The sequence below is a fragment of the Podarcis muralis genome, chromosome 14, assembly GCF_964188315.1.
Source record: "Podarcis muralis chromosome 14, rPodMur119.hap1.1, whole genome shotgun sequence".
NCBI lineage: Eukaryota > Metazoa > Chordata > Lepidosauria > Squamata > Lacertidae > Podarcis > Podarcis muralis.
The window spans coordinates 51,927,353-51,948,203 of NC_135668.1; the positions used below are offsets into that span (position 1 = coordinate 51,927,353).

Below are 20,851 nucleotides of genomic sequence, written 5' to 3' on the forward strand. Positions count from 1 at the left end.
GGTTTAGACCACAGCGCCACCCACGTCCCTTTAGGCACCAGGCAAAAACGTTCCTTTTTAATGAGGCCCTTGATTGATTTGATGGACATCCTATGCCCTTTTAAAATGTGGTTCTTTTGAGGGGGTGTTACTGGGTTGTTGTTTTGATATTGATATATATATACACACACATACATATATGGTGGTTTTATATGTTGATATTGTTCTGTGAACCGCCTTGAGACCTCCAGGTAGAGCGGTATATAAATTCAATCAATAAATGTCATGCCATGCCAGTTTAAAGTAGCATCATCATTGCTTTAAATGTATGGTTAAGAATGCAGCCTGCACCAAGGAAATGCCATAGAATTCACTTGTAAATAAAGCACAAATATGGAGAGGGCCTAATTCATCGCACATGAGGATCCATTTCCCTTTGGCATTTATTGCAGGTCCTCTTCAGGACCATTCAGGGCCAGATTTAGGTTTGATGAGGCCCTAAGCTACTGCAGGTAATGGGACCCTTGATATCTCCAGCTGTCCTTTGTCAACACCAAATTGTTGGGTTTTTTTGTTGAATATATGCTGTGTGGTCATTTATGTACCTAAAGCCATTTGCACATAACAAAATATGTATTTTATCAAAGTAATTGTTGAACTGAAATACAATTAAAAAGTATATTAATAGTGAAATATTTTGGAAATGTGCCATCAGTTTTTTTCCTTTAATTTTTTGGGGGCCCTAAGCTATAGCTTGTTTAGCTTATACGTAAATCCGGCACTGGAGAGATCGTTCTTGGCGACAGTTAAGGGGTGGCGGCGAAGCTGATTATAGCAGGTCTCGTTAAGCCGCAGCGCTCATTAATAGCGAAAGAAATCGAACAATTTTTAAAAAAACCGAACACGATTTAGTTTAATTTATGTATATCTTTTTATTGTGATAAGGGATGTTGTCGTAAGTTAGTTTGGGATGCATTGGGGAAAAAAGCGACTAATAAGCTTAATTAATAACAAATTGTTAATATCAATTGCACCTCCCTATTCTTAGGCTTCCCACTATGTGTCTATTTGACATGCTCAGACCGTTCCCCTTTTTGTGGGGAGACTTAGTACAGCTCACGCGCCTGGCAGGATGATGACTCGCCAGTTCGACCCATTTCGGTCATTTTTGAAGGGGTGCTTGATTCCCCTTTGCTACTATCTCCTCCACAGTGACAGCTTACGATTAATATAGGCTAGAATTTAAAATAGGGGGCGGTACATATATATTTCGACAATAATAACGTAAGTAAAAGGACGCGATGACGATACCGCTATTCACGACACTACTTTCACCTCCGCCCTCCCTCTGGGATGGTCCATCCGACCCCACCTAAGGGCGGGCTTAATGCGGGGCCTCGAGCCGCCATGTTGGACTTAACCACCAGGATTGTTCTAACGAGGGGGTGGGGTGTGAAGCGAGCGTACCTCAAGACCGAAACGCCTAGTTCCTAGGGGGAAAGCATAACTGGGCGTTAACCGATCGCAAACCCTGTCCTAGCCCATTAACATAAGAGATTAACATATACAACGCAGTAAGACACCGGTTTGGGAATCCGTTCCTTCCCCCTCTCGGCTGCCGAGTTGGTCCCTGCCCCTCTCGCGAGACTCGCCGCCGGGTCCGCTCTCGCGCACATGGCCCGGCGAGAGGGCGCCTCCCCTGCGCCCGCGCCTGCGCGCTCTGTGCCCCCTCCCTCCCCCTTTTCGGCCCAGCGCGCCGCCTTGCCTGTTCGTGCGCCGCGCGTGTGAGGCGAGCGGGAAGGCCGCGCAGCCCCCCATGCAGGAGACCCAGGAGAGCCCGGCGGCCGCCGAGACCCCCGCCGCTCTGCCCGCCCAGGACGAGGGGCCCGGAGGAGGAGGAGGAGGAGAGCCCGGCGGCGGCAGCGGAGGAGAAAGAGGCGGCGGCAGCAGCAGCAGCGGCGACTCGGAGGCCGAGCTGCCGGACGGGCCTTCCGCGGAGGAGCCTGAGGGGAAGAAGGAGCCGGAGCCCGAAAAAGGCGGCGGCGAGGAGGAGGAGGAGGAGCCGCGAAGCAGCAGCGGCGAGGAAGAGGAGGCCGCCGCCGCTGGTGAGCGTCGGGAGCAGCCGCAACCGTCTCCGCCTCCGGCCGCTGGGCCGCCTTCGCCGCCTCAGGAGCCGCCCGAGGTTGCCGCTGTAGCCGCCGCCGCAGAGGAGCCGCCGGAGCGGGAGAAATCCCCCGAAGCCCCTGCCTCTGCCCCGGCCGAGGAGGGTTCCGAGAAGCCCGAGGGGGACCAGGAGGGATCCGAAGGCGGCGAGGCGAAGAAAGAGGAGGAGCAGGAGGAGGCCGAGGAAAAGGCCGAGAAGCCCAGCAAGGACGAGGAGGAGGAGGAGGGAAGCGGCAAGGAGGAAGAGGAGGATGAGGGCATCTCGTTCAGCGACCCCGAGGACTTCGTGGACGACATCGACGAGGAAGGTGGGTGGGAGGAGGGAGAGGCCTGGCGGCGGCCTCTTCCGCCTCTTCCTCGACACGTGTTTGTAAGCCGCCTGGGGGTGGTAAGGCGGGGGGCAGAAACAAATATTTCCTTTATTGTTATATGTATTTTTGTATGTAGCGTTTCCCCCCAGAGAAGGACTGGAAGAAGCTGACAGGTAATATGTGGACATTTGTGGGGGTGGGGGGAGAGAGCCTCGTGATCCTTAAAAAAAGGGGGGGGGTCGGTGTGGCCATTTGGGAAGGGGTGGCAGAGCCTTTGCTTTGCTTGCAGAAGGTCCCAAGTTGGGTCCCCTGGAAGGGCCGGTTACATCCCATTGCCTAAAATGGTGGAGATGGTGTCATGGGTCAGTCTAGGCCAGTATTCTTCAACCTGGGGGAGGGGATCCCCAGATGTTGGGACCAAAGCTGCCATCATCCTTGACCACAGATATGAGTTGGCTGAGGGTGACAGCCACAAAAGTTTCAAGGGCACCTGAGGATCCTGTGTTGAACAATACTGGTGCAGAGTAGTGCCTCTCAAGCTGTGGGATGTGGTGGTTTGGCAGTCCCCACCCCCAGCATGCCAGGGAGCAGCACCTTCACTGTAGTGAAGTTGACAAGGACCAGGACCAGTCCATGGACCACCACGTTGAGCAGTGCTGGTGTAGACAATAGTGAGCAAGATGACTTAGTGGCCTGGCCATAAGACAAGCTTCCAGCATAGTCCTTCTGAGATAGAACAGGGAAAAGTGTGGGTGGGGGAGTTTCACTTGGCCATCTTGTTGGCCTACACCAGCTCCCATCAAACAAAGGGTTTAGAGAGCCAGTGTGGCATAGTGGTTATAGAGTGTTGGACTAGGACCTGGGAGACCAAGGTTTAAATCCCAACAGTTGGCCATGAAGCTTTACGCAGGTCTCAGGGCTTTGGGGGAATTAAATGGGGAGAACAGTGTATTCCAACTCCCATCATCCCTGACTGCTATCCCTTCTCATTGGGGATAATGAGAGTCATAGTCCAACATCATTTGGGGAACCAGTGTGGAGAAAGGCTGTTCTAGAAGGTCCTGGTCTATCAGACTGAAGAATATGCAAGGCACTTTAGTGGATTGGACTGTGTTGAGCCAGATTGGACTGTGTTGAGCCAGATGTATCTGTAAATCTCACAACAGGGCACTAGCCCTCTCCTGTGTCTTGTCTCCAGATTGTGGTGCAAAGATATATTGCCCCATTACATGCAGAACTTTGTGTTCAGTATCCGTCAGGATAGCATGAGAAGGCCATTGTGCCAGGGTCTTGCTTGGCTTCCTGGAAGCATCTGTTTGGCAACTGTGGGAACAGAATGCTGTACTAGATGGGACTTTGGTCTGATCCAGCAGGGCACTTCTGGTATTCTTATGATTCCTAGCAACTGTAGTTTTTAGTGATGCACTATCTCTGATGCAAAACAGACAGTATCTAGCCCCTGTTTACATGGAGTACATTATCTGTTATCTCCAGGTAGGGCTGGGAGAGACATCTGCCTGTAACCCTGGAGATCTGTTGTCTGTTGATGGATAGACCTTATTTAGCTAGATTATAAGGCAGCTTCTTAGTTTATCTGCTTTAGACAGTTTGCCATATGTGTAATGTTGTATTAACAGGTGAGTTTGCCTGTTCTAAGTCTCATTGGCATTGATAGAATCTATAAAGAGATTTCCAATCTTAAAACTCTCAAATGCTTGTGGTGTTTAAAATATGCTGTTTCTTTATTTTTAATCTCACAGAAGTACCATTTGAGATTATTTACAATGTTTAAAATTTTATAAAAACATAAAATAACCAAGCAAGGAGGGTGGGATCAGCAGTTGTAATGAAGTATAGAAACATTATCTGCCACATGCAAGAGACTGTAAATAAAATTGTCTTTAACTGACAAAAAACAGGAGACAAAGTGTTTGATTATATAGCTGCAGCTGCAGAGGAGGACTGCCTTGTTATCACACTGAAATGTGCTTCGACTCTAGGGAGGACATAGAGAAGGGCATTTGTCCCTGACGCTTTTTAAAAATAAAGTGAAAAGTAGGTTTCAAAAGGCCATTTTAAATTGGAAGTCTATAGCATGTAAGTGCAGAATAAAATATTTTAGTGATATCTAGTTTTAAGCCATGATTGTATAAATCAGTATATTAGAATACCATATTTACTTGAGTCTAATGTGTCATCGAATCTAATGCACACATCAATTTTCAGAACCTTGAAACCAAAAAAAATTATTTGCTGGTGAATGTAATGTGCCATCGAATCTAATGCACACCTTGATTTTTACAACATAATTTGGCCAAAAAAAGTGAGCATTAGATTCGAGTAAATAAGGTATTTTGTTGGTTGTTTTGTGCATTCAGCAGCCCTGATAGTAAATACTGTGTTAGAGGCTAATGCTTTATAAGTGAATTTCTTTTATTGTAAAGGGAAAGATTGTGGTAGGGGCATACAAATTTATAGACTAGACTAGAGGATGAAGATTTGCACTTGTCTTGATTTGCTGTGTGATTAGAGCAAAGGCTTCTTTGAACCCATGGAAAACTTGTTAAACTGCTATAATTAAAGGGTTTGTAGCATCTTTATAATTATAAATAAAGCCATGTTTGATGTTCAAAGTGTTCAGCTTGGAGAAAGACTGGATGTGCCAGGTTACTTTCTTAGATTTTTGTAGTGGTGTGGAAGGATAGCAACCAACATTTGTAATAGCATCATTCTGCCCCAGTAGATTTTTTCCCCATCAGAATATAGAGAACTGAGTTTGCAAGCTCCATAGAAATGTGGATAGTGGAAGAAAAACATTTTAGCACTGTGGTGGCTGCTTGTCCTGGTTTAAGTGGCAGACTTCAAGGAGAGAGGCAGCTACTGGGAAGAATAGCTTGCCCCTAGATGGTCTACAGATGAGGGACTGTTCTTCTAAGCAAATCCTTGTTATACAAAAGGCAGAGAGAATGAGCTCTTGATGCAGCAAAGTAGAGAATGAAGTTTAGAAAAGCATGTAACAAATTACTTTGCTTACTCAGTATGTTTCTAGCAGCAGAAACATACATTCTAGCTCGGTTGGTTAGAGCATGATGGTGATAATGCTGAGGTTGAAGGTTCAGTCAGCTGCATATTGCTGCATTGCAGGGAGTTGGGCTAGAAGGGTCCTCCAGGTCCCTTCCAACTCTACAATTCTGTGATCCTTATGCTAAAGGTCTATTAGTTTCTGTAGTTAAAATACAGAAGACTGATTCCAATATGGAGTTTGCACTTCTGCTTTCAGCCTTTACCAAACACATGGCTAACCAAACCTAGAATATCCCAATTAGTTTACTTTTATCCTGCAAATAAATTGTGAGCTTTGCTGTCTCTCTCATTCGCATACTTATCTTTTTCACAGAATTACTTGGAGATATTCTGCAAGAACGTCCACAGGAGGCAGATGGAATCGATTCAGTGATTGTGGTGGATAATGTTCCTCAGGTTGGACCAGACCGACTCGAGAAACTGAAGAATGTTATCCACAAGATTTTCTCAAAGTTTGGAAAAATTACCAATGAGTTTTACCCAGAAGCTGATGGGCAGACTAAAGGGTGAGTGGCTGTCTTTTTTAGCTGTCATTGCTAGCCAGCCTAAAAACTAATTGACCAATCCTTCCCTCTCCAATGAGGTGCACCCCCACCTTTCCAGCAGGAAAGGGAAGGTAGGGAGACTACTAGCTTGGCCACTACATGGTGGATGGTGCCCTGAATGCCAGCATGGCCAGATCTTGAAAAGCTGCCTCTGCCTAGCAGCAGGCAAGAAAACTTGTCACTAGCTTTTCCTGTGAGAAAAGGAAGGTATGCTTTCTTGGGTAGGTGAGTTACACCTGGTGCTGTGCTATCAAGCAGCCAAGGAGCCTGTGGGGATTGCCACACAATTGTTAGGGCACCCCAGCATACCTCAGCAGCTTCAAATTTGAAAGGAAGCCTGGTTGGTCACTTGTCATACTTACCAGAGGTTATTGATGCAGTCACCACAGTGAACATGGTGGCTGAAAATGAAAATGTCAGATCCTCTATGACAGGCATCTCCAACTCCCAAGAGACTGTGATCTACTCCCAGTATAAAAAAAAACTGGCAGTGATCTAAACATTGTCAATGGAGGGGGGAGGAGCTTGCGTGGTGGGTTGCCCAGAGCTGCGGAGCCTTTTTTTAGGAGGAAAGTACCCAGAGCTGTTGAGCTTTTTTGGGGAAGGATTGCACTTAGTTTTTTAGCTTTTCCCACTTTTTGTACATAATAAGGATCCTGCAACCTACCAGGATCAGCCGGGAATCTACCGGGGTAGATCACGATCTACTGGTTGGACATCCCTGCTCTATGATTATGGGTTTTTGGTGAGATATGGGACTGAAGTTTCAATGAACTTGCAATGTATAAGAACTCTAGCAGAATGAATCGCAGACCCTAGCAAGTTTTGCCAGCAGTGGACACATGCTATGAATTATTACTCAGGGGTGAAATTAGGTTTTATTATGCCCGGGTCACCCAGTTTGGCACCCCCACGCACATTTGTGTACATGCACACAGGTGCCCCCTCTGGAGGCTTCACCTAGGGCAAACAACCCAGCTAGTGCCCCCCCCCCCCCGGTTGCTACGGCACTGCATTACCCATGGACAGATAATACTTTTCAAAATTAATCTATGGGGAGTTGCCTGATAAAAGTAAGTTCTCTGCGAAATTAAACGAACATTTCATAGAATATGTTTTGTAAATTAAGTACTGACATTATCAAGTAGAGGAGGGAGGTTAAGATTAGCCAGTGTCTGCAGGGCGGTTTCACTCCTCCAAATGAACCACCAGCAGGTACAAAATCTGCCTGTCGCTAGTCGCCAGATCAAGAGCAGCAGAGAGCTTGCTTCCTTGTGCATTGAAATGCCTGACATTCAGAATCATCTACCAGCCTTTCCCCCCTCATTCATTTTCCCTTTTGTGTCTCCCCTCTTGCCAGATGGCACATTATATGCTAATGTGGCAAACATATGGAGCCATAGCTCTATTTTTCAGCTGTTGCCATTGTCTCTGAGACAATGCAAATTGAAAAAAAATGCACCTTGATCCTGCCCTTAAAATGGTCTTGCCGCGCATGAGGGATTCTTGCACAGAGATAATTCTCAGGGCAGCAGCTGCAGGCCCAGCTTTCACTCATTGCACAGTGTCACATAGCATTTGGCACAATTATATAAACAAGCCTGAAATATGACTTTGGGGAAACAGTTGGTGTTGAATTCCGTTGAGTTGAAGTGTGGCTGATGTCACTGTTGAAGTTCAGCTGAATCCAGAGCATTGGGCCATTCATTTCATGTATCACCTCTTTGGGCAATTTCAATTTAAATTGTCAGCAATAACTAACTAGATGTTTTACTGCAGGTATATTTTCCTGGAATACATGTCTCCAACTCATGCTTCAGATGCCATTAAAAATGCGGATGGCTACAAGCTAGACAAGCAGCACACTTTCAGGGTCAACCTTTTCACTGATTTTGACAAGTGAGTATCGTCATTTCTTAAAAGCAGAAAAGATTGACTGTTTGAAATACGTAGAAGTATAACTGACTGAATCGCATTTTCAGATACATGACAATCAGTGATGAGTGGGAAATTCCAGAAAAGCAGCCATTTAAAGACCTGGTGAGTTTTCAGATGCATGTATAGACTTTAAAGATCACTGTGTCCATCAAGAGGCAGTATTAAGTTTGTACCTGCGTAGGCTTGGAATCCCTCCAGTGCGGGTCATGAACTCCTATTACTGTAGGTTGTTAAAGAATACTTCCACAGCTCAGCTTGAAATGTGAATGATACACTGTGGCAGGCAATCAGATACTTATTAAAATCTGAGCACCCCAGTGTTATTTTTTTAAAATAAATATTTGTATATATGATTGCAAGATGCAAAATAATATTGCCTGTAAAAATGTTAAGTGTTTGCAAACTTTTGTCAATGATCCTGATATAACATTTGCCCATGTTACAGTGAACGTCTGCAGTTTTATGTCTTTCAACAAATGCAGATGAATATGGTGAATTTTGGCTTTCATTGTTGTGTCTTGGAACCGTGGGAAGTTCACAAAGCCCATCTAGGTGTGTCAGAATTCAGATCTGGATGTTCTCCAAATTTCACAAATTCAGAATAATACTCAGGAAATGTTGTGTCCAGCAAGTTGAGCTTTTATATTAGCTTTTCCATAGTTATTAACCATGTCTCAAATAAAGATCAAATAGGATTTTTTTTCAGGTCCTATCTTCTTAAACTGTTTTCCTTTTGACTTTTCCAGGGGAATTTGCGCTACTGGTTGGAGGACCCAGATTGTAGAGATCAGTACAGTGTGATCTTTGAATCTGGAGACAGGACCTCTATTTACTGGAATGATGTTAAGGATCCTGTCACAATTGAGGAGAGAGCTGTGAGTGTCCCTATGAAGTATCTCTTTACTGAGAGCAGTTTGTGTGCAGTGTCTGTAAAAAGGAAATAAAATATATAATGTGACTAAACATTCAGTTAGCATATGATTCAATGAACATAATAGCTATTCAGTACATTAGTGAATCACATCAGTTACATGGCTACCAGTTGACCATATTCACATATGAGATTTCTGTTTTTAGAATGCTGAGGGCCACAAATAAATTTAGAGTTCGATTGAAGTTAGATGTCATGGACCAGAGTAAGGGATTAATTGCAGATAAGTTTTTATGCATCAATATGCAAATGAAATATGATTCAAATGGTTATCCTATGCACTTTTCCCCTTGTAGCGATGGACAGAAACCTATGTACGCTGGTCTCCAAAGGGTACCTATCTGGCTACATTCCATATGAGGGGCATTGCTTTGTGGGGTGGAGAGAAATTCAAGCAGATTCAGAAGTTCAGCCACCAGGGGGTGCAACTCATTGACTTCTCACCTTGCGAAAGGTAGTGTATGAAATTAGTTGGTGGTGGTACTGTGGGAATCAGGTGTATAAAATATATTGCCTGTTACAGTTGCGCACTCTATTTATTGATTTACCTATTGGAGGCTGTTATACTACATTTCAACCATATTCCTGGTATGGTTTTCAAGATAGAATAAAACAACGTACAACTACAAACAAAACACTAAACTAAAACTTAAAGGATCATGGAAGTAGTACAAAACATTGCCTGAAATGAAAAGAGCATAAAGTACATATCAGGCTAACCACTCTGGGAAGAACATTTCACATCATAGTTGAAGCAACACCTCCAAGAAGACCCTCAGGTGACAGGCACAGCCAAAGGAGACTCTGTACAGGATATGTTAATGTATGAGTAGATTACATTAGATCTGTTTATTGTTGTTTGCACTTGTCGCTCAGTTTTTAAGAGATCTTTTCATTCAGGACCAGTCAGGTATGAGCAGTTTCCATAGCCCCTTGGTGAAAACATTGACTAAATTTATTAATAAGTTTCTAGACTTTCAGCTAGCAGAATTTGCAGGGTATGAAATATCAAACTGCAGCTATTTTTTTCTTGTGGTGAAGGTTCTCATACTCCTGCTTTCTTGGCATAGCTTGTGTGAAATAGTTTGGGGGAAAAGTTGTTGAGTGAGGGCCCCCTGTCTCACAGGATGCTTCCTCACTCGGCCTCCTAGCACAGAAGGGAAGGTGTTGTGGCTCACCCTTGTCTTCTACCTCTTTTCTACATACATTCCTGGCTCCTGGAGAGGCAGCGACTCTTCAAGGCCTTTTGCTCCCAATTCTCTCTCTCTCTCTCTCTCTCTCTCTGTGTGTGTGTGTGTGTGTGTGTGTGTGTGTGTGTGTATTTGTCTGTTTTTCTTTCTAGCTAGTAACTAGGTCTTGTATATAGCATGGCGCAAAACAGTTCTGCCATTTAGAGAGTGCAACTCTTGTTCTAATGAGAATTCCAAGTGGTCTAGAAGCAGTTTCCTAGACCTATCATAGTTGATAGTGTAGTGCAGAGCTCTCCAATCTGTGTGCTGTGTGAATGCCCCCCACTCTCCTCCTGGGGCTGGAAAGGGGTTAGTTTAACCTCCAGTTTGCTACGAAAAGTGAATTACTGTATTGCAAAACGATGCTTTTCCAAAAAGTATGTCACCAACATGACAAGTTTGGAAAGCTCAGGTGTACTCCTTGAACTAAGACTTCCTGTCTTTGTTTGCTTTGAGGTGAGAACATAATTGGTCACAGACATTTATGTTGTGGTTTGTGTTGAATCTCTCACATTTGTTTGCTAAAGGGTTGAAGCTGTTGGAAATGTTATAATTGAAGCCTTTGTGCTATCAAACCACTATCATACTACATATGATTAATGCAAAAACCCTAAAACGGGGAAACAGAATGTTAGATGCTGATGTTTTTGAGGGCTCTGCCATTCACTCACTTATTTGTTTTGTTAATTTAATTCTGGAATTTGGCAAAGTTGAGTACTGCTTGAGTGACAAGGCCCTGGCAACTTTGGGGGTACAGTATCTTGGGTGCACCATGTAAAACACAAAATCTGCATTTTAATTGGAAAAACCTGCTTGATTCTTCACCATACATCAAGATGTGCTTGCTGTCTTACAAGAATTCTGCTAAGCATTGCAGTTTTGAAAGTATGCTTTCCCCCTGTGAAGTTGTATTCCTGGGAACAGAAACTAAGAAAGATAAAACATGCCCCTCTAATGAATTTCAAAGCAACTCAAATGTTTAAACTTGATATAAGATCACAGCTTTTATGTTTGTATAATTGATCTATTCTTCTTTGTGAAGGTACCTAGTCACCTTCAGCCCTCTAATGGACACCCAGGATGACCCTCAAGCAATCATTATCTGGGATACCCTAACTGGACAGAAGAAGCGCGGATTCCACTGTGAAAGCTCAGCCCACTGGCCCATTTTTAAGTAGGTTTGGCAGATGGTTAACAAATTGCTTCTTAAAAAAACAAACATGCTTTTGGGGAAGAGAAACATATCTGATTTCTTGAAATTCTTTGCTTAGGTGGAGTCATGATGGTAAATTCTTTGCTCGGATGACATCTGACACTCTTAGCATCTATGAAACACCTGTAAGTCTCCCTTCCTTTCTGATGTAATTTGATAGATTCTGTAATGTGCCTATTTGCAGTCAAAATGTGCCCAAAGGTATCCTGCTAATAAGGATATAAACTTAGTGGGCGGTGTGCAAGCATGCAACCCATACCCATTCTGACTGCAGTGTTTGCACATCGCCCACTAATGCAACCTAAAAGATGTTGCTAGTTTGGCTTCGAATGTTGGACATAGATTGCATTTTCTCTCACACACAAAACCTCCAGAAACCACCACAGTTACTTGTGGGACAGCCTTCTTGTAGCTGTCTGTTAAGCTTCTTGAAATACTCTTTGTTCATAATATTATTTCCCCAACAAAAGTGAGGTAGAGGCGTATTGGCCCTTTTATGTCCAATAAAGTCCATTTAGGGTTTTACATGTCAATACTGAAGTGATTCCCCATTTCTGTTTCTTGTGCTTGTGTTTATGTTAAGATGTTATTTTCTTCTTTGTTGATTATTATGTTCATAGTTTCTCAATGTTTTTATGCTTTGTTTTACATCACATTGGGGGGCTCTCTTAGGCAGGGACGTAGACTATAAACTTTAACATAAATGTTATTATAAACTTAAATTGAGATAGATAGGTGTGTACTAGAATCATTTTGACTTTATGTTCTCTCTTTCTAGTCAATGGGTCTGTTGGACAAGAAAAGTTTAAAAATCAATGGGATCAAGTGAGTATTTTTCTTTAGATCTTAACTCTCCTTGCTGCTACTGCTGCTATTGTTATTTTTGCCTCGACATATAATTGTCCTCCTCACAGTGGCTCCCTCTCCTTTTCCAAAGTGTGAGAAATAGATTTCATTTGGCTCATGTGATGTGTGGGTTTTTTATTTTAAAAAAATGTGCCTTAAACTACTAAATGGTTGCATGTTCTGTTTACCATCCCTCAGAGACTTCTCCTGGTCTCCAGGTGGCAACATAATTGCTTTTTGGGTGCCTGAAGACAAAGATATACCAGCAAGGGTGACGTTGATGCAGCTGCCCTCCAGACAGGAAATCAGAGTGCGGAATCTCTTCAATGTGGTGGACTGCAAGCTACATTGGCAAAAGAATGGGGATTATCTCTGTGTGAAAGTAGACAGGACCCCCAAAGGCACACAGGTACATGGCTCCTAAGGTTCCATACAGAACTGTTAAACTCTCTGATTTTGAAATCCCAACTTTTATATTATCAAAGCTAAGAGAACACTTGAAAGCATTTTCTGTTTTTGATTGAAGCATTCTTGCTCTGAGCTGCCCAGAGTGGCTGGGGAAACCCAGCCAGATAGGCGGGGTATAAATAATAAATTATTAGCACATGTTTGTTGCAGAACTGCAAGGATTACCAGAGAACATATTAAAGAATCCAAGAATTTTATTCTAAATATAGGTAGTTCACATGCTGCTATAAAACCTCCTGAATAGAAAATGACTCATGTTTACAATTACAGGGGTTGATTTTAAAATGAAGCTATCCCATCAGGCATGGACCTGTTTTCCACACAGTCTCCTGTGTGTCCCCACCCCCCTCCTGAGTGCAAATAGTTCTATTCTTCAGAGTTGATGTCATGTATGCCTGGAGATGGCTGTATCTTACTCTGACTAGTTTACTCCATAATAGCCCTGTCTAATATGTATTTCAGTTGAATACTTTGCAGTTCAGCCTTGTAGAAGAGAATAAATAACAGTGTCTGGAAGGCTAGCCTTGTTTTGGTTCTTCTTTGCTGCAAGAGACTTGTAGCTCCTTAAAGACTAATTCTGAAGTGCTGCAAGACACTTTGTATTAAATAACAGTAGTGCATCTTGCTCTAAGTTATGAGATTTTAGGCACCCTAAACACTCGGATCCAAACAGCAGCAGGCCAGCTACTTCTGCTTTGTATTAAATGCACATCATCTCAAGTCCCTACCTGAGTAGATGACATGCCCACATCACCTTTTTTCTCCCCCCCCCCCCCTTGCAGGGTGTAGTGACCAACTTCGAAATCTTCCGCATGAGAGAGAAGCAGGTTCCTGTTGATGTGGTAGAAATGAAAGGTAAAGGACACATTTCACATAGCTTCAGCTCTCTATGCACTACTTTTTGTCCTTCAGTGTATATCTAATTTAGAGTTTATAGCATATGAAATATAACAGAAGTGAAACACCACATAATGTAGCCACCAGGGTGCTGAAATGTATTCTTCCAATGCTACTCTCTGGACTCAGTCCTGAAGCTAGGATCAGAACCACAGTGCCTGCAGTTCCCTTTTCCTGGAGGCAGTCCAGGAGACTACCATGGTTGATGGCATCAAATGCCTACGAGAAATCAAGAAGCGGGAGCAAGGTCACACTGCCCCATCCTGCTCTTTGCAAAGGTCATCCATGAGGGCGACCAAGGGGTCAACCCAGATTCGAACGGATCTAAATAATATGTGCCTTCCCAATAATGCTTGCAGCTGCCCCACCACAGCCCTCTCCACTGCCTTTTCCAAAAGGGGGTATTTGCAAGTGGTTGATAGTTTTTCCAATCCGAAGGGTCCAGAACCAGTTTCCTTAGGAGCAGCCACACCACCGCCTCAGGGACCATCCCCTCATGCAGTGAAGCTTTAACCACCCTCTGGACCTAACCAGTCAGCCCTCCTGAACTAGATTTGATAAGCCAAGAGTGACTACAGTCGAGGGGAAATGGGGTGGTGCACATTGCCACCAGCAGCTTGCCACATCAGCTGATTGCATAAGGTGAAACTGATCCCACAAAACTATGCCGGCCAAGAGGCCAAAAGTGACGAGATAGGCCAATCATCATGGCGTCCGGCACACTTCCATTGCGCAGCTTTGCTAACTCTCCGTGCCGCTCCAAAAGTCCTCTGCCTCTTCAGCCGGTAGCAGAGCAATAGCAGCAGTTAGAAGCAAATTGCAGCGTGTAGGTAATAACTCAAAGCAGACACAAGGCTTTCCTTATCTTCTTAGCCTTTAATCAAGTAGAATAACAACATAAATCAGACCTGGCGAAACCTCGCCCATCCTCCTCCCTCTCGCATAGCGTACCAGAGGCAGACTGACACACACAGAGCAAACCACTCCCATACGTGTGTGCGTAACCACGCCTCATGATGCAAGGCGTCTCACAGAACCTCTTAACCCTGTAGGTTCTGACTCTCCCCCTATAATGACACTATCAAGCAGAGCTGCAACAGGTGCGGAGTCAAGATCACTCCAAAGTTGAGGCTGTTCTCAAGTGTGTAGCCAGTTGGTCACGATGGGTCTTAGAAAGTTCTAGAGGTCCCTCCACTCTAGGGGATGCAATGCGAGACCACACTGCCACATGGTAGGCACGGTTATGTGTTCTTACCGGTGTTGGGTCAGCTTCAGAGTGAGATTTGCACCATCTGTGCTCCAGTCTTCCTCCGGCCTGTTTCACAGCCCAACATTCTTCAGAGTACCAAGGAGCTGTTCAGGCTCTACAACACCAGAGAGGATGCTCATGAGCAGGCATAGGCAAACTCGGCCCTCCAGATGTTTTGGGACTACAATTCCCATCATCCCTGACCACTGGTCCTGTTAGCTAGGGATGATGGGAGGTGTAGCCCCACAACATATGGAGTGCCGAGTTTGCCCATGCCTGCTCATGAGTGATCATGGCAACTTTGCATTTCATATCGCCATTTTATAGGTAGGCAGGATCACCAGCTTTCTCCATTGAAAAATCCCCCAGAGCGTTGAGAAACACATCTGGTTCCATCAGTCTAGAGGGTGGGCCATCCACATGGCCCTCCTGCAGTGGGGACCTGCCACCGCCAGTCAAAACTTAACCTGATAATGGTCTGACCATCACAAGGAAGTGCATTGCGTTCCCCCTATCTTCAATCCATCCCTCATATCACTTGGGGTAAAGACACATCAAGAGTGTGCCCTGACTGGTGTGTTGGACCAAAGACCATCTGAAAGAGACCCATGTTTGTCATGGAGTCTGAATTCTCTAGCTGGCCCAAGAGCAGCCTCTGCATGGATATTGAACTCACCCATGATTATCATTTTAGAGTCTTCCAAAAATATCCCAGAGACTACCTTGGCCAGCCTGAGCAGCAGCATTTTGAATGTTTAGGAGACCTGCATGAATTAGAAGGCTTTTCAGAGAGGATCTGGGTAATTTTACAGGTTTAATGTAGGTCTTCCTCTCTTGCAGAAAGCATCATAGCATTTGCTTGGGAGCCAAATGGAAGCAAGTTTGCTGTGTTGCATGGAGAGCCGCCACGAATATCGTGCTCTTTCTACCATGTGAAAAACAATGGGAAAATAGAGCTCATTAGTAAGTAGAATTCAAGAGGCTGTGCATGGGCTTGGGGTTTGAGTAGCTCTGTGTGTGTTGTTGCAATCTATTTTAAAATTCATTTGAACTTCTTTTTGGCCAAATACCTTTGTCTTGCAAGACCTCTTGGATTTCTCAATTATTGAAACTTGGACAATGCAGCACTTGGTCATTTTTGTGACTGGAGATCTGCTGTAAAAGCTAAGTAAGGCTTCTTATATGAATGAGATTGTGTATCCTAATTATTCCTGGTCTTGTCAACACTCAGGAGGCAGCATTAACGGGGGCATGAAGATTTTGATTACTTTGTTTTGTAAGGCTAAAATCTTTATTACAAAGGCATACTGTCAACCTTATAAAGCAAGGATATTCGTCTCATGCATTTAAATCTTATTTCAGAAATGTTTGACAAGCAGCAGGCAAACACGATATTCTGGAGTCCTCAAGGGCAATTTGTGGTGTTGGCTGGTCTCAGGAGGTGAGTACCGTTTCTTGACTAGCATATCTTGAGTAACAAGCTTTTTTTATATATATATAAAAGGTTCTTGACTTAAAACAGGTTCCTTAGAGGGTGCCATCTTGGTCCACTGGAGCAAAAACCACACAGAGCTCTGTTTTATTTGAGATGGTTCTGTAGAGTTTTATTTCACCCTACAGAGTAAGAGTGATCATCAGGCTAGTTTACCTTAATATAAAGCAAACTTGTGCCCTCTCCCAGACAAAGGACCTTATGAAGACTGTTTCAAATCCAACGTCTCAGCTTTTAGATTATGCCATCTGACTCATACCCAGATTTCAAAGAAATGTTTGTTCGATTGTTTCACAAAAGTTGCCTGCATGTAATATATAAAATACTCTAATTATTTTTCTATGCAGCATGAATGGTGCCTTAGCTTTTGTTGATACATCTGACTGCACCATGATGAACATTGCTGAGCACTACACAGCCTCAGATGTTGAATGGGACCCCACAGGCCGCTATTTGGTGACTTCTGTTTCTTGGTGGAGTCACAAGGTATTATCAATACTTCCCCACCCCTTACCCTTCTCCATCTTGAGCCTTTTAACAGTTGTATTTATTTTAGCTTGGATACCTTTGATTCATAAATTTCATCATTAATAGCATTGCTCATTATTTCTTCTTGTCATTCTCATGTCTCGGTAGGCCCAGTGCATTGGTCCTTCTCTTAACTGTAGAAGAGGCTTGGGTAAAGGGGAGGAGATAATTGTGGGGCTTCCAATGTGTACTCAGCTACTTAATGTGTGCTCCTCAAACAGTGAGATACATTAGTTACTCTGGTGCCTGGCTTTCTCTGTTGGTACCTTGTTTATATGTAATTCAGATCTTTATAGTAAACATTTGCCATATACAAGTTAAGGCATCAGTTGATGGTCCTTAGAAATCCTTTCACAACACTACGGAAGGGAATTTGAATGCTTTCAGCTTTTTAGAACTACAAAGTGAGCAGCTGGGTGCGAAGAATGCTCCACCATGTGTGACACAACTTCACTGAACTATCTTTCTAGGTGGACAATGCCTATTGGCTGTGGACTTTCCAGGGTCGCCTCCTACAGAAGAATAATAAAGACCGGTTCTGCCAGTTACTTTGGAGACCCAGGCCACCTACGTTGCTCACCCAGGATCAAATAAAGGTATTGTGTCCTTTACAGTGGGAGGTTTGGTGTAACTTTTTCGGTTGATATTAAGAGAAGGAAGCTCGGTATTAGGAAAACAGCTCTAATGCTTCAACAGACAACAGTTGAAGCTCACCACAAGCTGGGGATAAGGAAGAGACATAGGTCAGCCTTAGATCAGATACTTTATGTGTGTCTGATGTCAAGTTCAATCCCTGACATATCCAGTTAAATGTTCAGGTGGTAGGTGATGAGAAAAATCTCAGATCCTGGAGAGCTGCTGCCAGTCAAAGTAGTCAGTATTGCGCTACATGGATCAGTGGCTTAACCTAGCAGCTTGCCATGTCCACAAACCACTTCTCCAGTTCAATTTGCAATTGCCTCCAGCAAGCCCAGCTGAGTTTATCCCTTTCCCACTGAACTGGACCTCATTCCCCTGATTACATTGGGAGCATGACATTTGTTGATCCAGCCCCATTCTGATTCCTGGTGTGCTGCCTACAGCTCTTGGGAAGTGTACTTTTCCCAGTTTAGTCTTGGAAAGAAGTGTTTCTCATTTACTGTTGTCTGGGTAAACTTTAGAAGGGATACTTGCTCCCAGAGCAGCTTACAAGTAAGTGGCTTTGGGGAGGGGATTTGGAGGTGTTTGGGGAGTTGAATTATCCAAACCAGAGAAAGACTTGGGGCCATAATGCTCTCTTGCTATTCATTGGAAGGCTTTGCAAATCACCAAGGAGGCCAGTTTCTCCCCCATACTCTGCAGTAGTAAAATATTGGGTTGTAGTCAACTCCTTTTACTCAGGCCCATTGAAATGAATAAACTTATATTAGTTATGTTCATTACTTGGAGCCTACCATTGAGTAAAACTAAGTGGAATACCACTGTAGAACTAAGCATGTCTGATGGATTGCTGTAGTATCCTGTGCACAATATTCGAAAGCCATGTATTTGACATCCTGCTTAGTCCACTTTTTCTTCTCAAAATATGCTGGGGCTATATGAAATGGCAGATTTTGCTCAAAGTAACATAAAATCATTTAAAAATACAATGTGTAACACTTGTTTCCTGAAACAGCAAATCAAGAAAGATCTGAAGAGATACTCCAAAATATTTGAACAGAAAGATCGTCTGAGCCAGTCTAAAGCCTCAAAGGTAAGCTACCTTTTGATCTCTTGGTGCTTTGGTTTTGAGTCCAGACACCTATTTCCAGATCTACAACCCTTGGATTCATTTTCCAAAGCTGCTTCTGGCAGGAACGTTGTACAATAAGGGAGTGCTGGGACAGGGAGGTTGGAGCACACTGCAATATTGGAGCAGGGAAGTCAGTAAATGAGAACTCTTAATTCTTCTGCTGGAGAATACGGAACCTTTAGCAGTATTCAGTGGGGAAATATCTGTAAATGCCTTTTCCTCCTTGTGGCATCATATGGCCCAGATCTTGCTGTAATGAATTTCGCAAAGTGAAGCCGTATGTTTGCACTAGTGAAAGGCATTTTGTCACCCCAGTCCTTCCCATATTTACATGGAAATAAGTCTCTTTGATAATTTTAAGTAAGCATGTTTGGGATCGAAACCTTGGAAAGTCCATCTTCTCTCCCCATCTTGATTACTCCTGGGGAGGTTTCTAGCTGCATTTTGATTGAAGGTTTAATAGCAACCTCTTGTTTTCTGTAGGAACTGGTAGATAGAAGGCGAACAATGATGGAGGAGTTCAAAAAATACCGCAAGATGGCACAAGAGCTGTACATGGAGCAAAAGAATGAGCGGTTGGAGCTCCGCGGAGGTGAGTTGGCTTTCCAAGCATTCCTTGTCTTAGGCTGCAATCCTGTGCATGCTTACCGGAGAGTAAGCTGCAGTGAACTCAGCAGCCACATGAAGTCAAGTCTCTGTTAGGAAAAAATATTGGCAAAACTGTTACTGAAATAGTGTTGGGCTTACCTTAACAAAATAAATGATAAGCAAAGAAGTTGATATGTGGCAGAACTAGTTGGTTTGAATGAGATGGCAGCTGTAGCTCTGTTCTAACACAGCTAAGATTCTGTTTCATTATGGAGCCAGCAACAGTTCTTCTCTTGCTGCCCTTGAAATCATCCAGGTCTAATACTTTTTCTCTCTTTACAGGAGTGGACACAGATGAGCTGGACAGCAACGTGGATGACTGGGAGGAGGAAACTGTTGAATTTTTTATCAATGAAGAAATTATTACAGTTGCAGAGCCAGAGTAGTCCGAAAGCCGTGGTAAAACCAGCCACATTGTGTACTTGGGGTGGTAGGGAGGGGAAGCTTTGTTGAAATCCTGGAGCCTGAGAGTTACCCCCTTCTCCTTCCTTTGCAGCACCACCATATCTCGTACTGAGGAGGGATTTGTTCATTTCCAGAAGGTCTACACAACTTTGGACTTTTTAAAAATCCATATTCTCTCTCTGGACGGTGAATGCGCAGGATTCGTTCATTCTGACACATTGTAGTGCCTTCTAGTCCCCACTGCCTACTGTGGGGTCACTCGAAAGGCACTGCTTTTAAATTTTTATCCTTTATTGGGGGAGGGTTTAGTTTAATTTTGAAAAAAATCTACCACCAGTATTTGCTGCTTGACACTCCAGCAGTGCTGCTCTCAGCTGAGCAACTTGGAACTGTGGCTCTTACAACTGCAGCCTTGGCACAACTTTCAGTGTCTTGCCACAAACTCGTGATGCTTCTGTTTGCCGAAGACTGCTCCTGTGCCCAAACCGCACAGGTGGAAGTTGGTTTCATGTTGGGGAAGATCACCGAAAAAACTGTACTTCATACTATGTGCTTTAATTTGCGGAAGCAGCACTACAGTGGGCTCTACCCTCCTCCTTTCAGATTGTGACAGGAGCTCTCCCAGGTTGAACATTGGAAATAAAGCAAACCTATATGCTTAATAAAGAGGGCTGTGTTATATGAAGCTTTCTCACTTTGAAACTCATTCATGTGACGTTTGCCTGTAGCAAGTAACATCTTGCTATCTGCAAATTGAATTTACATTCATTTGATTTCATACGCTTCCTCCATGCCCGACCACCAATAAGTGAGTTACACATACATATTCTCAAGGTACATGGTCTCTGCAGCAACAAAATCAGATGCATTGGGGGTTTTATTTGCAAACAGCTTGAGTCTATAAAAAAACACACCCAAAAACAAAAGTGCCGTTTGAGTATTAGACAAATGTAGGGGGCCATTTGTTGCCTACTTTGAAGATTAAGGCAAAGCTGTACCTAAGAGCTGTACCTAAGAGTTAAAACAGTGCTCAAGGCGGCTTACAATCTGAAAAGATTTACATAGTTACAAACATAGTAAAGTAGTCATAAGAAAAAATAAAACACATCAAAAATTACATAACCAAACTGAACAATTTCCACATAAAAATAAAG

At 43.7% G+C, this 20,851-nt stretch overlaps 1 protein-coding gene across 1 annotated transcript; it reads left to right on the plus strand.

The window, feature by feature from the left end:
• Positions 1-1,543: 1,543 nt before the first annotated feature.
• On the plus strand, positions 1,544-20,382 carry EIF3B (eukaryotic translation initiation factor 3 subunit B). The gene is made up of 19 exons (XM_028705767.2): positions 1,544-2,450; positions 5,851-6,043; positions 7,862-7,981; positions 8,065-8,122; positions 8,767-8,895; positions 9,248-9,405; positions 11,223-11,354; positions 11,452-11,518; positions 12,172-12,218; positions 12,438-12,648; positions 13,490-13,562; positions 15,694-15,816; positions 16,216-16,294; positions 16,693-16,831; positions 17,344-17,469; positions 18,528-18,605; positions 19,128-19,236; positions 19,575-19,691; positions 19,789-20,382. Exons 1-18 carry the CDS (start codon positions 1,796-1,798, stop codon positions 19,676-19,678), a joined length of 2,601 nt encoding a protein of 866 aa, XP_028561600.2. The 5' UTR covers positions 1,544-1,795; the 3' UTR covers positions 19,679-19,691; positions 19,789-20,382.
• The last annotated feature ends 469 nt before the right edge of the window (positions 20,383-20,851 follow it).

Bases quoted from the DNA above. Each gene is read 5' to 3' on its own strand.
- EIF3B (XM_028705767.2), top strand. From the start codon at position 1,796: ATGCAGGAGACCCAGGAGAGCCCGGCGGCCGCCGAGACCCCCGCCGCT. The intron at 2,451-5,850 runs GTGGGTGGGAGG...TCTTTTTCACAG, and splicing joins GGACGACATCGACGAGGAAG to AATTACTTGGAGATATTCTG. The intron at 8,896-9,247 runs GTGAGTGTCCCT...TTCCCCTTGTAG, and splicing joins TCACAATTGAGGAGAGAGCT to CGATGGACAGAAACCTATGT.